Raw genomic sequence first — 15,314 nt, 5'->3', positions numbered from 1 at the left:
CTCAAATGCAGTTCATTTTGCCGCCAATCCTGACTTGTTGTATTTACCGTTAAAAAAAAGAAAAAAAAAGAATATGAAGCTTCTATTCAAGCAACTCAGTTTGTATTGGTGACCAAATCACGTGATCGGCCCGCGCTTCGACTTTTCAATTTCATTGGCTCACGAGTTTAAAGGTGCATTATCGCCACCTACTGGATTGGAGTGTGGAGATGGCAGGTACAATCGCAGAAAAACAAGTGACAAGTGCTTTTATGTTAAACAGAGTTACTTGAATATTATGTTTTGTACATTTAACAAAGCAAATGGCCACTAAGAAGCTGAAAAAGCCCTTAACTTGAGAACTAATGGTGTACACAAAGAAAATATGACACCCAGTAACAAACCCTGTACAGGTAGTATGTTGAATACGGCATCTTTCACATTTTTTTTTTTTAATCATCTAGGTTTAAATACACATTCAATTTCTATTGTGCAACTTCATATACATTAAACACTCAATTTGTTGAAATCCTACACAATACTCTGAAATCTATGATTTTTTTTTAAATATATTTCTTTGCACCTATTATGCTTCTTTTATTTTTATTTTTTTGTTTGCTCTGCATTATTACAGAACTAAAAAAATAGATTTTTTTTCCCATGGGGTAAAATCCCAAATCACAACAGGGCATTGCCACTTACATAGCTATTTATAGTTGCTTATGTCATATACTACTAACATATTGCATGCATCAACAGCAGCTCAGGCACATACACTTTAAAAAGCACTTTAGTTGCTGACAGGTCAGTTTGAGACAGAAGCCCAGACTCCAGTAAGAGCAAAGGTAGTATCACATTTATTCATTGGTCAGTAATTTCTAGTTTCTAGGGAAAGTACAACATCAGTATCCAGTTAATTGCACCATCATGAGGTTGGAGGCACAGCATTGAATATTTCATATTAATCAGTAACTGCTTTTATCAGTACAGTACCTCTGTTATATATTACAGTGGCATCGGAAGAAAAAAAAAACTCAGCTGCTTAACACTGTTAATAGACAAAGTATGTTACTGTCATTACATTGCAGGAGTTATTGTGACTAATGGATCATTTACTTTCTCTAATGTTAATGAGCAAATTCCTTCAACTCCCAGGATGCCTTTAGGGAATATTTGTTTGAGTGATTTATTTGTCCAGTGCTTTCTGATTTTTTTTCGATTGATTGACTGATATTTCTGTATGACCTGATATTCACCACTGATGTTATCCAAGAGAAAATGATGAATATACCAAACTAATGGGGCAAATGTTGCAACATACTTCACTCACAGCCAGTTTTTAACAGTATCAATGTTTTGAGGTGATTTTCTTTTTCTCCTATAGTCAGAAAAACATCATGTTAGCACATGGAAGGAATGTTTTACAATCACTAAATAAAAATCACAATAAATTGCATCCCATTATATGACTTCTAATCTCATAAAAAAAAAAAAAAAACTGGAAATGACTGTTAGTCACTTAAGGCATACAAGACTAAAGGCTGGAACAAATTCTGTTTTAAGTGTGCAAACTGAAATTTGGCCACCAGAGTATGTTTCCACCCTAGGAAATGTATTGTAGTACCTCCATACTGAGAGCAACAAGTGGTCCAGTACATGTAGTGTAAACAGGGCTCCTTCATAGGTTCAATTTCTATATCCAAGGCTTTTTCATAATTTGATTTCCAGATTTTTGTGTTCACTATGATCTAAACACACAGTTGCATTGTGCTTTCTAACTGCCACATCGCTTTATGGATGGTCATTACACTTCATAGACACAAATATTAAAATATGAGGTTGCAAGGGGTCTAAAACCACAATGCAAGAGTAATTCTTCATTCAGTGTCTTATTAGAATTTGGAAATCATCCGTTTCAATACATTTCCAAATGTTCCTGTCCTGTGTAGGAGCCCTGTGCAACAGAAAAGACTATCTCTTCCTCCCATTCTCATCCTCGACGTTTTGCTTCACTGCTTCAGGACGGGGAGCTCCCTCGGTTTGAAGAAGGCCTGAACCATTCCCATGGCAAAGATGTAAACTTTAGCATCCACCACGATTTTCTCTTTCTTCAGCAGATCTGCAGGAGCAAACAAGCCGAGTGTGATGTTAGTGCGTTTTGGACTGTCTGCGCGCTCATATCGCTCTCGTAATAATTTCACTGTAAAACAAACTGAGGTCTCACCATCTATTTTCGTCTGGAATTCATCGAGAGGCAAAAGAATGACTTCAACGAATTCTGCAAAGAGAAGATAAAGGGTTTGTGTGATAATCTGCTTTATGATGGAAGAACAATATTTCAGTAAGTAAAAAATAAGTAAAAAATATAAACAACTCACCTCCATCACCTGTGGAAAAACACAAGAGAAGAAGATTATCCAACATGTTTTTATCGTATGCTACAGGCAAATATATTCTTAACATACAGTACATATGAGATATATATGAGGTCTTGCCCATCCTCTTACCAAGCTGTTGTGTCGGGTTAATATTCCCCGCCTCGTCTCCATTGATGTTGACCAGGACGATTTGGGTGGTGCAGTTAGACAGGCCGGGGTCCAGACAGGTCACTACAATCACAGCAATAACATCACATACCGCTACACACTCATGCACACTCCCAAACTTTCAAAATCTATCACCGCTGCTTTTTTAGTTCGCTTAGATAAAAGTGAGTATGGGACCCCTGAACCTCTCCAACACAAACAAGAGATAAGATACAGGCAACTAATGCAATCAAGTGTCCAGTGTGTCTCTGGGTAATGATACCTGGAGTGACTCCTACTACTTCCCCTTTGTAGCCGGTTTCTTCCTTCAGCTCCCTCAGTGCAGCAGCTTCTGCAGTTTCCCCTTCGTCGATCAAGCCTGAGCACAGCAGAGACAGGAAACCACAACCTGGCATCAGTAACTAACACGATCTCCAACAGCAGCGATCACAGTCTGTTTTGAGTCAACAAGAGGAAGTCCAAACAAAGAAACTTTCCCATGTCTTCCCCAAATCTCTGCTAAAGGCCAAATCAATCAGATCAATGCCAATGATCGTGAGTGATGAACTTTCTGACCCGCAGGGAACTCCAAAGTGCAGCATCCCAGAGGAGGACGAAACTGCTTCACCATCACTACACAGTCTTTATGGAGCGTCCGTTTCAGGAGGGCGATGATTCCCACACCTGCAGGAAAATCGGGTTACACTCTGGACACCCTGAATTACATGCTGAACAACCAGAGAAAAAAAATGGGTATGCTCACCATCTGCTTCTGTGTTGGTTTGCCTTGTTGTCCTCTTCACAGTCTCCCAGGTTCTAGTGGATGAAAACAGGGACTGAAAGCAGCACAGAGGGAGATTGTGGGATTTTGAAGCTGGGTTAGTGAGTGACAGAACAGTACCTGGTGTTTCCAGCTGGGTCCACGTATGTCGTTTTCTCCAGTTTCACCCATTTCCCTGCTGCTATGAGCTGGAACAGAAAGAGCAGCATGGACACAGTGAGCTGAGATGATCTGAGAGGTATCCAGTGTTGCTTTGTAATCACAACACGTTACAGCTAAACAGCTCAATAAAAGGAACTTTGTGTAGGATTTAACCTTTATATTCACTGACAGGTTAAAGTGAAACACATTTGGGAAAGAATATTTTGAATATTGATTGTAACATGGTGTGTTTTACAGTTATGTTCAATTATAGTCTATTGCAAACTTTTCTATCCCATATTAGTGTGTGTGTATAAATATATATATATATATATATAAAATTAAAGTGGCACAGTTTACCATTAGATTTTGTTTTAGTTTTCTTTATTTTGGTATGTGTATTTTGCAGTTTGTTGGTCTGTTTGTCTATTTTCGCTTTCTGGTGTTTAGCAATTTGTTAATTATCACCTATAATAACTAAAATCCAAATATAACTATATATTTATGTCCATTTTGTAAATGTTGTGATGACTCAATTTTATGTTTTTGCAAAACCCAATAAACAAGTTATAAATAGGTGTTGAGTGAGTCCACCACTAATGGAGTCAGAATGTTAGAAACACGTTTACTTTTGCCGTGTGGCTGTATCAAATTAGCATTAGCAGGTCTACTGTACATCATAGCCTCATGTCACTACAGGTGACATCACAGGCTTCAAACAGACGTACCTCCTCTTTCACTATGTGTGGAGCTGTAGTCACGTTGGGTTCCTCAGAGTTGCTCATTGTCAATATCTGGACAACTGAAAATGGATGAAAAGACGAGTTAGAAAACTTTAAATCGGAATACAAGCTTCACTACAAGCTCAAATGACAATTCAGACAACATGCAGCGTTATAACCACATCTTCAGTGAAGGCTAGACGAGACGTTTCTGATCATGAGTTGCTCAATTAGCTGCTACAGTTCAACAACGACCGTTACATTTCCACATTTTTCTGCTTGTTTCTTTATTCATTTGACGTTTGCTCGCTGCTTCACACTTTACGACGCAATAGGAGTTCAGAGCTCGTCTATTTTAAACTTTAAACAACCATGTAAAATGGAAAAAAACTAAACTTAACTCACGTGAAATCCCAACCGTGTGTAAGTAGTAGTTGAGATCGTACAGAAGTATAGAGGTGTCACTCTGCTACCACTTCCGGTGACAGCAAACGTCCCCGAGACCATTTTTGTGATACATTGAATAATTAATGTTTTTGGAGTAATTTCTAAAATTTATTTATTCAATACATTCAGCAACTATTCTCTTAACTACATTTTTTTATATGAGTAAAAACAATTTTTTTTACAATAAATAAGTAACTATAGTTAGTTGAGAGCAAATTAATCCATTCAAACTCAGTGCCGCCTTCATATTAAATCTGTATAATGGCAATGTTAGCTATGTTCAATATGTAACATTGTAGAATTTTTTTTTGAAAATTGAAGTTACGCTTGTAGTTTTTAAGGTATTGAGTGACAATTCTTTCCAATAAACGATCTATGCCGCAAGTCAGCGGGTTTTACTTCGACCACGCCCACATGTGCACCTCAGAAAGACCTCCCCGTCTGAAAGCTAAATTTTATCACAAAATTCCAGCAATAAAAATAATTTTCTTGGCTGTTTACAAATGTAAATTAAACATAATTAATAGGTGTGCAAATATTGGCTCTGAATTTCAAGGCGTTGAATGAAAATGCTGCCCAGAGCCTCAGCAAAATACTAGGGGTTCGGACGATAATTACTGATGGACACTTTTCCATTACAGGATATTGCAGCATGAAGAAGGAGCAAGTTGTCAACTGTCAGTTTTCGGTTTGGTATCCGATATTCAAGAAACATACGATTAAAAGGTAAACAGCAGTCGTTGTCTGTTGTTCAGGAATCCAGGAGGAAATATTTTCATAGTTGTTGCAGTGAAACACAGGCTAATGAGCAGCTAACGTTAGCTAGCAGCAGAAACAGATAGCTGCCATCTCTATCTGACTGCCTGTCTTCATCTTCATCGTGTTTAGTACTAAATAATAACTGTACTTAAATCCTGTTCAGACCAGTTTCTTTCGACCTCCTTCTTCCTTGCACCTCTGTTGATTTTAGCATTTGCATGTGTTTATACTTGGAATAATCACTTTTCTTTTTCTCCAGCCTGATTCTCCCACTGCCTCAGAATGTAATAGACTATTTACTGGACGATGGGACACTGGTAGTCTCTGGGAGGTATGAGGCCACACACAAACACATACTCTGTTCATGTTGCCATTGTTAGAATGACCAAAGATGACCAAATGTCACCGATGTGTGTAAATACAAAAATAGCATAGCTTACATATATTAAATATTTCTGCACGGATCCCAAATAGGCTTCTGTATTTTCATGTGGGTGGGGAAATCATGCTGTGTTTGAGTAGTATCAATTTAAAGATGCTGTGGGGTGGTTTGTAGCAGGCGAGTGATGTTACAGGTTGACCCTCTGTTTGCTAAGGATTATTTCAGTTTCTGTCAGATCAACCTGTTTGTTAATCTTACAGTGTCGACACTATGATCCTCAGAGCTGTGTTTTGTGTCCTGTGAATGGGTTTAATTTGTGTCTAGTTCATAATGCAGCTGCTCAATTGACCAGTATATCTCTGTGGTTTCTCCTCTCTCCAGTGACCACAACACACAGCAGACACAAACTAACAACAGCGACTCGGATGCAGAGGAAGACATTCAGGTATAGCAACAGAAATGAAGTCTGTTTCAGTCATCATGTTTTTGTCATGAAATATCTTGTTATATAACTAATTTAGCTGGTGGACACATGACCTCAGAGGAACTGCAGATTAACAGTTTAGTCCTGTGTCTTGTTCTCTGCTCCCCTCCAGTGGTCAGATGATGAGACAACCACCACTGTCACAGTAAGAACATCAACAGTTTCTTGCTAAAATGCTAAATTGCTCTATCTGGATCCTTAAGACCCAACACATATGTTGAATCCATTTCCAACTTGATAAAACATTATTTTTTAAACCTACATTTGCACAGGTCTGAAGTCTTCCTCTTCACTTTTTATAGTGCATCACTGCCCTCAGTCATTGAAACATTTGTGTATCAGGTAACCTCCCTTGCTTGTGGCATGTATATAATTTAGTAATGCAGTGATGACTGTGTCTGCCAGGCTCCCGAGTTCCCAGAATTCACCTCTAAAGTGCTGGAGGCCATAAATGCCCTGGGTGGGCGTGTCTTTCCTAAACTCAACTGGAGCGCTCCACGGGTGAGTCAGTGTCCGACTCTTGGACCCCACTGTGTGTTGTTTTGTAATTTATATCATTAGAAAGTTATCTGTTGCTCATTTCAGTACATTGAAGAATAAGAACTTCTTGTACCACTGCCAACATGTGTGTGTGTGTGTGTCTCTCCTCCAGGATGCTAACTGGATTGCTCTGAACAGTTCCCTGCAGTGTCACAGCCTCAGTGATATATTTCTGCTCTTCAAAAGTTCAGACTTCATCACCCACGACCTCACGCAACCGTAAGCCTCGCTGTCCCGCATCAACACACACACACACACACACACACACACACACATTTTTGACTATAAATCTAAACTCAATAATCCATAATGACAAATGGAAAACATGTTTTTTGAAATCAAAAATGGCAAACTGCATTCAGCTGCTTCCTGCTTGCTTGAATTATCCTTCAGCTGTGTTGAAAACTTGACTGGAGTCCATCTATGGGATATTGAATTGATGAGCCATAGTTTAGGAAGGCTCACACTCGTGTGTGTGTGTATATAAGGTCTCACAATTCACTCTGCATGTCAGGACAAAAATTAAGCCATGAAGTCTAAGGAACTCTCTGTAGACCTCCGCAATAAAATTGTGACAAGGCATAGATCAGGTCAAGGGTATAAAACCATTTCTAAAGCTCTGAGTGTTCCCAGGAGCACAGTGGCCTCAATAACTGTGAAATGGAAGAAGTCTGGGACCAGGACTAGAGTCGGCTGAGTAACCGAGCAAGAAGGGTCTTGGTCAGGGAGGAGACCAAGAACCCAACAGTCACTCTAACAGAGCCTCCGTCCTCCACAAATCCTCCGCAGAGATGGAGAACCTGTCAGAAGGACGACCGTCTCAGCAGCCTTTAGTGGCTGGCTGCGACAGGGAGACCAGTCAGAACTTTGCGAAGGATGAATGCAGCCAAATACAGAGAGGTCCCGGAAGAAAACCTGATTCAGAGTCCAGGAGAGCTGGAACTGGGGGCGACGGTTCACCTTTCAGCTCGACAATGAACCAGACCCCACAGATCATCTGTGGAGACACCTGAAGGTGGCAGTTTACAGATGCTTCCCATCCAATCTGACAGAGTTTGAGAGGATCTGTCAGGAAGAATGAGATAAACTGCCCAACTCCAGGTGCGCAAAGCTGGAGGAGACTCACCAAGAAGACCTGAAACTGTAAAAGCTGCCAAACAGGCTTCTACAAAGTTCTGAATTAAGGGTCTGAAGACTTATCTAATAGATTGATGTGCAAAAATAGCAATTCTATCCATTTAAAATTTACAAAACAAGGGTTCTGAACACTTTACGAAGAGACTGTATTTGACAACCAAGACCAAAAAACGGGCCCGGGTTCTCTCGCTGTGCACAGGCTGATTGGAACGTGCAGTTTAACACAAGCGGTGGCTGGAGACGTTGCTGTGATGTAAATTTATGTCTCGCACTTCTCGGCTCTGCATGACAAACATTAAATGCAGCCAGTGGTTTACTGCAGTGCACAGCCTCCAGAAAGCTCTTTGTGTGTGTGTGTGTGTGTGTGTGTGTGTGTGTGTGTGTGTGTGTGTGTGTGTGTGTGTGTGTGTGTGTGTAGAGGAAACAATGTGATGTATGTTTGTTGGACTTTTTAAAACTTCTATTTCAAACTTTCTGAGAACATCACAGCAGCCGAGCTGTCTGCAGTGTGGTTGCACTGGTTGTGCTGGTGATGCTACAGATCATTTTATTTTTATTTTATTCATTTCCTTTTTTTGGTTTTGCTTTGCATTTATAATCTTCTTTCATTTCTGTTTGCAGATTCCTTCAGTGTAGTGACCAGGACTCCCCAGATCCAGTCATCAACTATGAGGTATTTTTGTCCTTCATGGTTAAAACAAAAGACAAACTATACATATAACATTAGCACACATTGTCCCAAACTGTCTCCATGTACTATATGTACTTTAAAAAAATATATTTATGTCGTTAAAGGAGCTAAATGTAAGTACAAATAGCCCCTTTAAATCTGTGTTTCAGATGAGAAAATTGTGCAGGGGAACTCAATAGTTATTTTGTATTTGTCTCCACACAAACATACACCACCAGGTGTTTTCTCACCTGTGTTATCGTCTGTCCTCAGCTGGTCCTGAGGAAGTGGAGCGAGCTGATTCCTGGCGGAGAGTTTCGCTGCTTCGTCAAAGAAAACAAACTGATCGGTAAAAACCCTCCGCTCGCACTCTGACCATCAGTCTTCACTTGGCCTTCAACACATTCATTTAAAGATATTAGTAATAATTAACCAACGACACTGTTACATCTCTATCACTTCTAACATCACAAGTTGTATCCGGAGAGAAACAACCTTAAACAGTGATAAAATAACGTTTGAGCAGTACATATATTCAGCCGGCTAATTTAGAAACAATTATAAAATTCAATTTGAGCTGGACTGATGCTGCGTCTGTGTGAACTCTCAGCTATCTCCCAGAGAGACTACACTCAGTATTACCAGCACGTCCTGAAGCAGGAGGAGCAGATCAGTCAGGCCGTACAGGAGTTCTTCAGCCAGCACATCCAGTACAACTTCCTGGACGAAGATTGTAAGCACCATCTTTTTTTTTTTCTCCACATCTTCTATTCACTCCATTTTACTTTTTAAAGTCATGAAATATTAACTGTTAATGAGGCAGGGGAAAGATTGATCGAACGCGGCGAGTCATTTTTCACTTAATTGTGATTTTAAAATTTAATTTCAGGTAGCAGTAACAGTTTCTTACTTCTTGACAGTTTTTACTTTGTGGAACTAGCTGATAGAGTTATTTAAATGTCAAATTACTGCAGGTGCTGCGGTTTATCTAGTTTTTTTTTTTCTGTTTTGCAGTTGTGTTTGACGTCTACAGAGACAGCCAGGTGAGCATACTACTGAATCCTGATACAGAACGTTTCCAAACATGCACCTTGCAGACAGGTTTACACTCATTTATTGTGTGTGTGTGTGTGTGTGTGTGTGTGTGTGTGTGTGTGTGTGTTGCAGGGGAGGGTGTGGCTGATCGACCTGAACCCGTTCGGAGAGGTGACTGACTCACTGCTGTTCAGCTGGGAGGAGCTGACGTGTGGAGGAGAAACCGCCCACCAGCAGGTCAGCCATGTTTTCATACAGCAGATTTATTTATTTGGCGCTCCGTCGGGACGTGGACAACGGCCTCAGCTGTAATTATTTAACATGTACGGTGTCGGTGCGTGTGTGCAGGAGGGCCCGGCGTTCCGCTGCACCACCAGCGACGTGACGGTGCAGCCCAGTCCCTGTCTGAGCTACAGGATCCCACGGGACTTTGTGGACCTCTCTACGGGAGAGGACGCTTACAAACTCATCGACTTCCTCAAACTGGTAGGACGTTCAAACAAGCTTCACAAACCGGCTTTCAGGCTTCAGTGTAGTGGAGTGAGTAGTCACCTTCTCCTCTTAACTAGGTTTCAGATCCTGTTCGCCGATCGTTCGGCTGCTCAAATAAATGAGAAAATGTCAAGAGACTTATTTACTGTTTTGACATCTCACACATTTTTGAGCGTTAAGCTAACAGTTGCCGTGCAGATGAGCAGATCTAGTTCAGCCCCCAAACATGGTTAGAAGTAGAATCTATTCCGATAGAGGGTTTATCTTAACGTTTCCTCTGCTGTCATCTTTCCACAGAAGAAGAGCCAGCAGGAAGAGTCTGAGGAGGAGGAGGAGGAGGAAGAGGAGAACGCTCCACAGTGACACGCATCCCCTGAAACTGAAGAATAGCTGCTAGTGTCAACAGTCCTCCGTATAATGTTTTCAGCATGAAGTGACTCTCCACCCTCTGTCCTGTCTGAGCTTCTTTTATTTCTTTTTTCTTTTTTTTAATTTCTGCCTGGTTTCTCTCGCGCCCTCCCGGTAAACGGTACGCGGTGTGCCCGGGGTTTCTTGAACGTCTCTCTCGCCTTAGTTTTAATGGAACATGTTAAATTAAAGGATCGTGTTAAAACGGCTCTTTTAGGGATTCATTTTCTGTGCACTTGTTCTCCGCCTGCGACACCGCTGAGAGCCGTGTTGCCAGTCGTAATGGCTCTGTGAGAGGGGGAGGAGGAGGGGGAGGGAGGCCTCTGCAGTGTCGAATAGTCTTGTTATTTCAGATTTGGTGAAATGATTTGTTTTTTTATGAGTAGAAACATTATGTTACTGCAGAGTGGGTGTGTATTCTCTAACACTGTAAAGAATGCCTGCTTTTATACTTAAAAATAAGTCTGTATATTAGTTTATGTATCTAATTTCAGTCCAAACAGTGTCTGGATTTAAAATGAACTAGTTCACACACACACACACACACTCTCTTCATTGTACTCTGTGTTTGTGTCTTACGAGGCTGTGACAGACGTCTTCATTTAACACTAAAGCCGTTCATCACTGAGTCACCTTTCATTTTTCTTCCCAGCCTTCCCTGCTCCTCCATCTCCCCCTGCCAATTTCCTCTGAGCAGTTTTGACACACTCGTTGCTCTGAGACACTCCGGGCCCTCTTTTCAACTCCTGTTTTTCCATCATGCATCGCTGTAGACTGCTGCTCCAAAAAACACCATTAAATTTCTTGTCGTGTATTGACTCGGCTGTCAGTCTGGTGGGTGCTGTAAACTAGCACATTAGAAATTGATTGTGCTTTTACGTAAGCTCTCATTACGCCTGGAGCTAAATGAGCTGTGCATGCACGACGCAGGGCACTTCATTTTGTCTTTTTGGGGTTTTTTTTTTTTTTCTTTTTTCTCTTCCTTCAGAGGACTGAGCAATTACAGGGAGATGGAAAGAGCTGGTGGTGAGAGTTACAACTCCCCGGGTGAAACGCTGTGGACGGGAAACGGTATACAATGCACATATTGTGGGGAATGTTTCACATTAATCACCATTATGAAAATGAAGTCTGGCTGTAAACAAACCATCCAGACCTGTAGGTGGTGTCCTGGCTTGACCTGCGGTGGAGGATGAGCGTCACTGCTGATATCTGCGCACAGGGTTTGTGGAGTTAAAGGCAAACATCAACATCCGACCAAAGATGTGGAAACGTCTGAATGTTATTGAGTCTGATGCTTGTTGCAGGTTTTCTTTGGTGGCGTAAGGGTAGAATGAAAGACAGACCAATGATGAACTCCAGTCTGAAGCCAAGAAAATAATCATAATAATTATTATTATTATTATATAAACAGTGAGAGAAAGCATTATGTAGCACATTTAATTTGCCTGAAAAGAGGTAGAAGCAGTCGCTGGTTTATTTGCTACACCTCCCTAAAACTAATGCAGTTTAATCCACTGTAAATCCAACTAATCCAAACCCCCAACTATATTGCAAAAGTGTGTCTAATATTTAGTGGACAAAATACTAGAAGTGCTTCTCAGTATAATGCAGTACAATTCATTGCAGGGCTGGTGAATTAGGCCGCATTCGTTTTAGCTATATGTACCTAATAAACTGGCAACTGAGTGTATTTTAATGCAATTTAAAGCTGCTATCATCAGTATTTTTATATTAACAAATGGATGAAATAATGGTGGGTATGTAAAAGGCGTTGCTTGTAGTGACAAAGGTGCAAGGATTATCACTACTCTGCGTTTCCTCTCAGCTCTACGGAGCGTTTAGCATCTTTCAGCTTATTGTTTTGGTTTTCTGGCCCTCGGCTGTTCTGTCTTGGTTGAGTCTTACAGCTCTCATCGGTGTCATCTTCAGTCAGCTGTTTTTATAATAATGTAATAAGAGATACAATAACCCTAACTCTTTGTGCTGCCCCGAAATGGCCAACAAATCAGTTGATGCTGATCCAAGGTAAATTTGCTTAGTTACCTTGAATGTAGATCAAAGATATATTTCAGCCTGAAAAAAGCTTCTTAGGGTTTAAAAAATGGTCTCATTTGACTAAAATCTTTGTGCGGCGCCAAAGACGCTCAGTCCACGAAGTTAAAAGATGTTAGCCTTAAAGCACTGGAAAAGATGACACATCACAGAGGAGAGAGCCAGTTGACAGAGTGTCTTCATTAGCTAAATTAAACTTAGAAAAATAACTTCTTCTCTACCTCCCACTGACGTTTAATTCAACCAGTGACATTATTTCTTCCTTGGGGAAAGTTATCTAATTAGCCTTTCCCACAGCGGACATTTCCACCTGTAGGAAAAGCACATATTGTTAATAACATTGATGATGGCTCAAGTGTCTGACAAAGAAATCTGCACACTCTGAAAAACTATCTAACTAACTTTTGATGTGAGAAGACATATGGATATCAGTTTCTCAGTCCTTCATTGGTTCTCTGGCTCCACTTATTAACCCAGCCAGTGAAATAATTACTGCATGTGTGCACAACTACAATTTATGGCTGTGTTTAAGCTGCAAGCATGAAATCTCCCCCTTCATCTCCCCCCACTATCATCCTTTCTTAAACCATCTCTTTAAAGCCCTCCTCTCCTCTCCTCCCCTCTCTGCAAATGGGGTAATCATCTTTCATCAGGGGGTAGGGAGGGAGGGTCAGATTTGCTGACTCAGAGTAAAGGATGAGGGGGAGGGGGAGGGAAGGGGGAAGACGGATGAGGGGAGGTGGGAGAGGAGTTTTCCTCAGTTGCTGCTGAGGAAGAGCTGCAGTAGTTTGCAGCCGGAATACTCATGAGCAGCTGAGGCTGCAACACATTGTCGTCCCCCTCCCCCTCCCTCCCTCCTCCTGTCTGTGTCTCCCTACAGTATTACACACACATAATAAGGGGAGAAGTCGGGTTGTGTGTGTGAGTGTGTGTGTGTGTTCCTGTGTTGAGGCCAGTAACCGGCCTGAGCTGACCTCAGGCCCTGCAGCTGTCAGTCCGGAGGATCAGTGTTCCTCTGCAAACTGAAACTTTGTAATCCAGGTGTTATGCGGGCCGGTTAAACCGCGGTGAACATGCAGATGCAGCCGGGGGTCACTGCTGATCCCCGGGTGGCCGCGCTGATCCACGCACACGCCTTCGGGGATCCCTTTGATAGTTGCATGATGGTTGTTGTCAGCAAGTTGGCGCATTGCGAATTTAGCTCCTGCTGCCACGTCCGGACCAGACTCCTACACACCTCTCTGTGTCGGACAGGATGCAGGAGCAGCATCCCATCAGCTGCCTTTACTGCTACAACACGCACTGCCACAATAAGACTCGGTTTCTGTATAATCTAATTATACAGTAAATATTATCAGGGGCGAGACTTAACAAGGGGACACGAGGCTTTTAAACTGGTAATGCGAGTGGAGAAGTGGAAACCCCGAAAACACGCCAACAGCAATTAACTGCGTTTAGAGAGTGGCAGGTGGCAGCAGGTCCGCGGTCAAGCTGCACATACGTAACCAGTGTAGTACAGGAAGTTGTGGGGTATTGGTTTCAAAATGAAAGTAATTGAAAGAAATTGTTTCTTGAAGTAATGAAATTGGCTTAACTGTGAAATTGTTAGATTAAATAATAAAAATAGAGGGTTCGATGAGGAGAAATTGTTGCTTTTGGTGAAATTAATTTGCATTTGAGTTTGATTTTGATTTTGAGTTTGAACCCTAACCCTAATAGCATAAATTATCTCAAAGCAACAAAATAATTAAAAACTACTTGAAGTTTTTACACTTTACAGAAAACATTAGAAACAGCTAAGTTAAATATCTTAAACCATTACAAAGCAAACATTCTGCTATTTGGTTTGCTTATTTAATTTTACTTTATTTTATTTATTGCATGTGAGTGTGTGTATGTATGTATTAAAAGCTTTTTGTTTCAGGTGTCTTGCTTTGATTTTTCTGTTTAATTCATGTTTATATGAAGTTGAAAATACATTAAGTTCTTTAAGGACTGTGTATATATATTTAATATTATTCGTCCTTATAGTGGTAATAATAGCAGTAGTAATATATACACCTAATTGTCCTTATTGGAACATCTAAACAACAAATATAAATAATATGTAATGTTTTCACGCTCATGCTGCTACATTGTGTTAATCAACAGGCTTTTAGTCTGAAAGTTCCCACGGGAAGTGGTGTTAGCTTGTCGCGATTTTGACAGCTGCTGTCCAGACGGCCGGAGAGGAGAAAGGAGGAGTGGGGGGTGGGGGGCTGTTGAGAGGAGGGAGAGAGAAAGAAGAAGAGGAGGAGGGAGGCAGCAGGGACACGGTAACCTGCAGGAGGACTCACATGGTCCTGCAGCAGCAGCGCAGACCACCGGTACTCTCCAAACCTCTTACGCACAGCTCGGCTTCATTCTCCTTTTTCAAAATACTCTCCCGTTTTTATTGTCTTTTTTTTCGCATCCCTCCTCCCGCAGCCCAGTGTCGGTCGGACTTGGGCCGGTAAAGCAGCGCCATGGCTCGGGAGAACGGAGACACCGGCAGGGGAGAGACGTGGAAAAAACAAGTCGACGACATCAAGAAGATATTTGATTTTAAAGAAGTCCTGGGAACGTGAGTACACGCGGCTTTGACTAACTTCACCTCAGATCTCGCTCTGATATGCCAGTAATATTCCCCCTGGGATTCAGTCTGCATGTGGGGCTCCATAGTGAGTTTACAGTGTCCTTACTGCACTTATTGGTAATGTTACAGTAATACAATGATAT

General features: G+C 41.3%; 3 protein-coding genes across 3 annotated transcripts in view; 2 read left to right on the top strand and 1 right to left on the bottom strand.

The window, feature by feature from the left end:
* Nucleotides 1-813: 813 nt before the first annotated feature.
* On the bottom strand, nucleotides 814-4,601 carry nudt5 (nudix hydrolase 5). The gene is made up of 10 exons (XM_022749395.1): nucleotides 4,554-4,601; nucleotides 4,155-4,228; nucleotides 3,406-3,473; nucleotides 3,268-3,320; nucleotides 3,081-3,188; nucleotides 2,788-2,883; nucleotides 2,487-2,588; nucleotides 2,358-2,366; nucleotides 2,204-2,257; nucleotides 814-2,098 (listed from the first exon to the last, which is right to left on the bottom strand). The coding sequence occupies exons 2-10, from the start codon at nucleotides 4,209-4,211 to the stop codon at nucleotides 1,989-1,991; spliced, it is 657 nt and encodes a 218-aa protein (XP_022605116.1). The 5' UTR covers nucleotides 4,212-4,228; nucleotides 4,554-4,601; the 3' UTR covers nucleotides 814-1,988.
* Nucleotides 4,602-5,238: 637 nt separating this feature from the next.
* On the top strand, nucleotides 5,239-11,320 carry cdc123 (cell division cycle 123). Its single transcript, XM_022749497.1, has 13 exons — nucleotides 5,239-5,321; nucleotides 5,614-5,685; nucleotides 6,118-6,181; nucleotides 6,333-6,365; nucleotides 6,626-6,721; nucleotides 6,873-6,979; nucleotides 8,519-8,570; nucleotides 8,841-8,916; nucleotides 9,178-9,300; nucleotides 9,582-9,610; nucleotides 9,735-9,839; nucleotides 9,951-10,088; nucleotides 10,392-11,320. Exons 1-13 carry the CDS (start codon nucleotides 5,248-5,250, stop codon nucleotides 10,455-10,457), a joined length of 1,035 nt encoding a protein of 344 aa, XP_022605218.1. The 5' UTR covers nucleotides 5,239-5,247; the 3' UTR covers nucleotides 10,458-11,320.
* Nucleotides 11,321-14,871: 3,551 nt separating this feature from the next.
* camk1d (calcium/calmodulin dependent protein kinase ID) overlaps nucleotides 14,872-15,314 on the top strand; it is a 61,085-nt gene continuing 60,642 nt past the window's right edge. Inside the window, exon 1 of the mRNA XM_022749324.1 lies at nucleotides 14,872-15,159. Coding sequence (XP_022605045.1) covers nucleotides 15,062-15,159 — 98 coding nt within the window. The 5' untranslated portion in view covers nucleotides 14,872-15,061. The remainder of the gene's footprint in view (nucleotides 15,160-15,314) is intronic.

This window comes from Seriola dumerili, unplaced genomic scaffold (genome assembly GCF_002260705.1).
Source record: "Seriola dumerili isolate Sdu_G_001 unplaced genomic scaffold, Sdu_1.0 BDQW01000138.1, whole genome shotgun sequence".
Taxonomy (NCBI): domain Eukaryota; kingdom Metazoa; phylum Chordata; class Actinopteri; order Carangiformes; family Carangidae; genus Seriola; species Seriola dumerili.
This window is presented reverse-complemented; position numbering and strand designations above follow the sequence as displayed.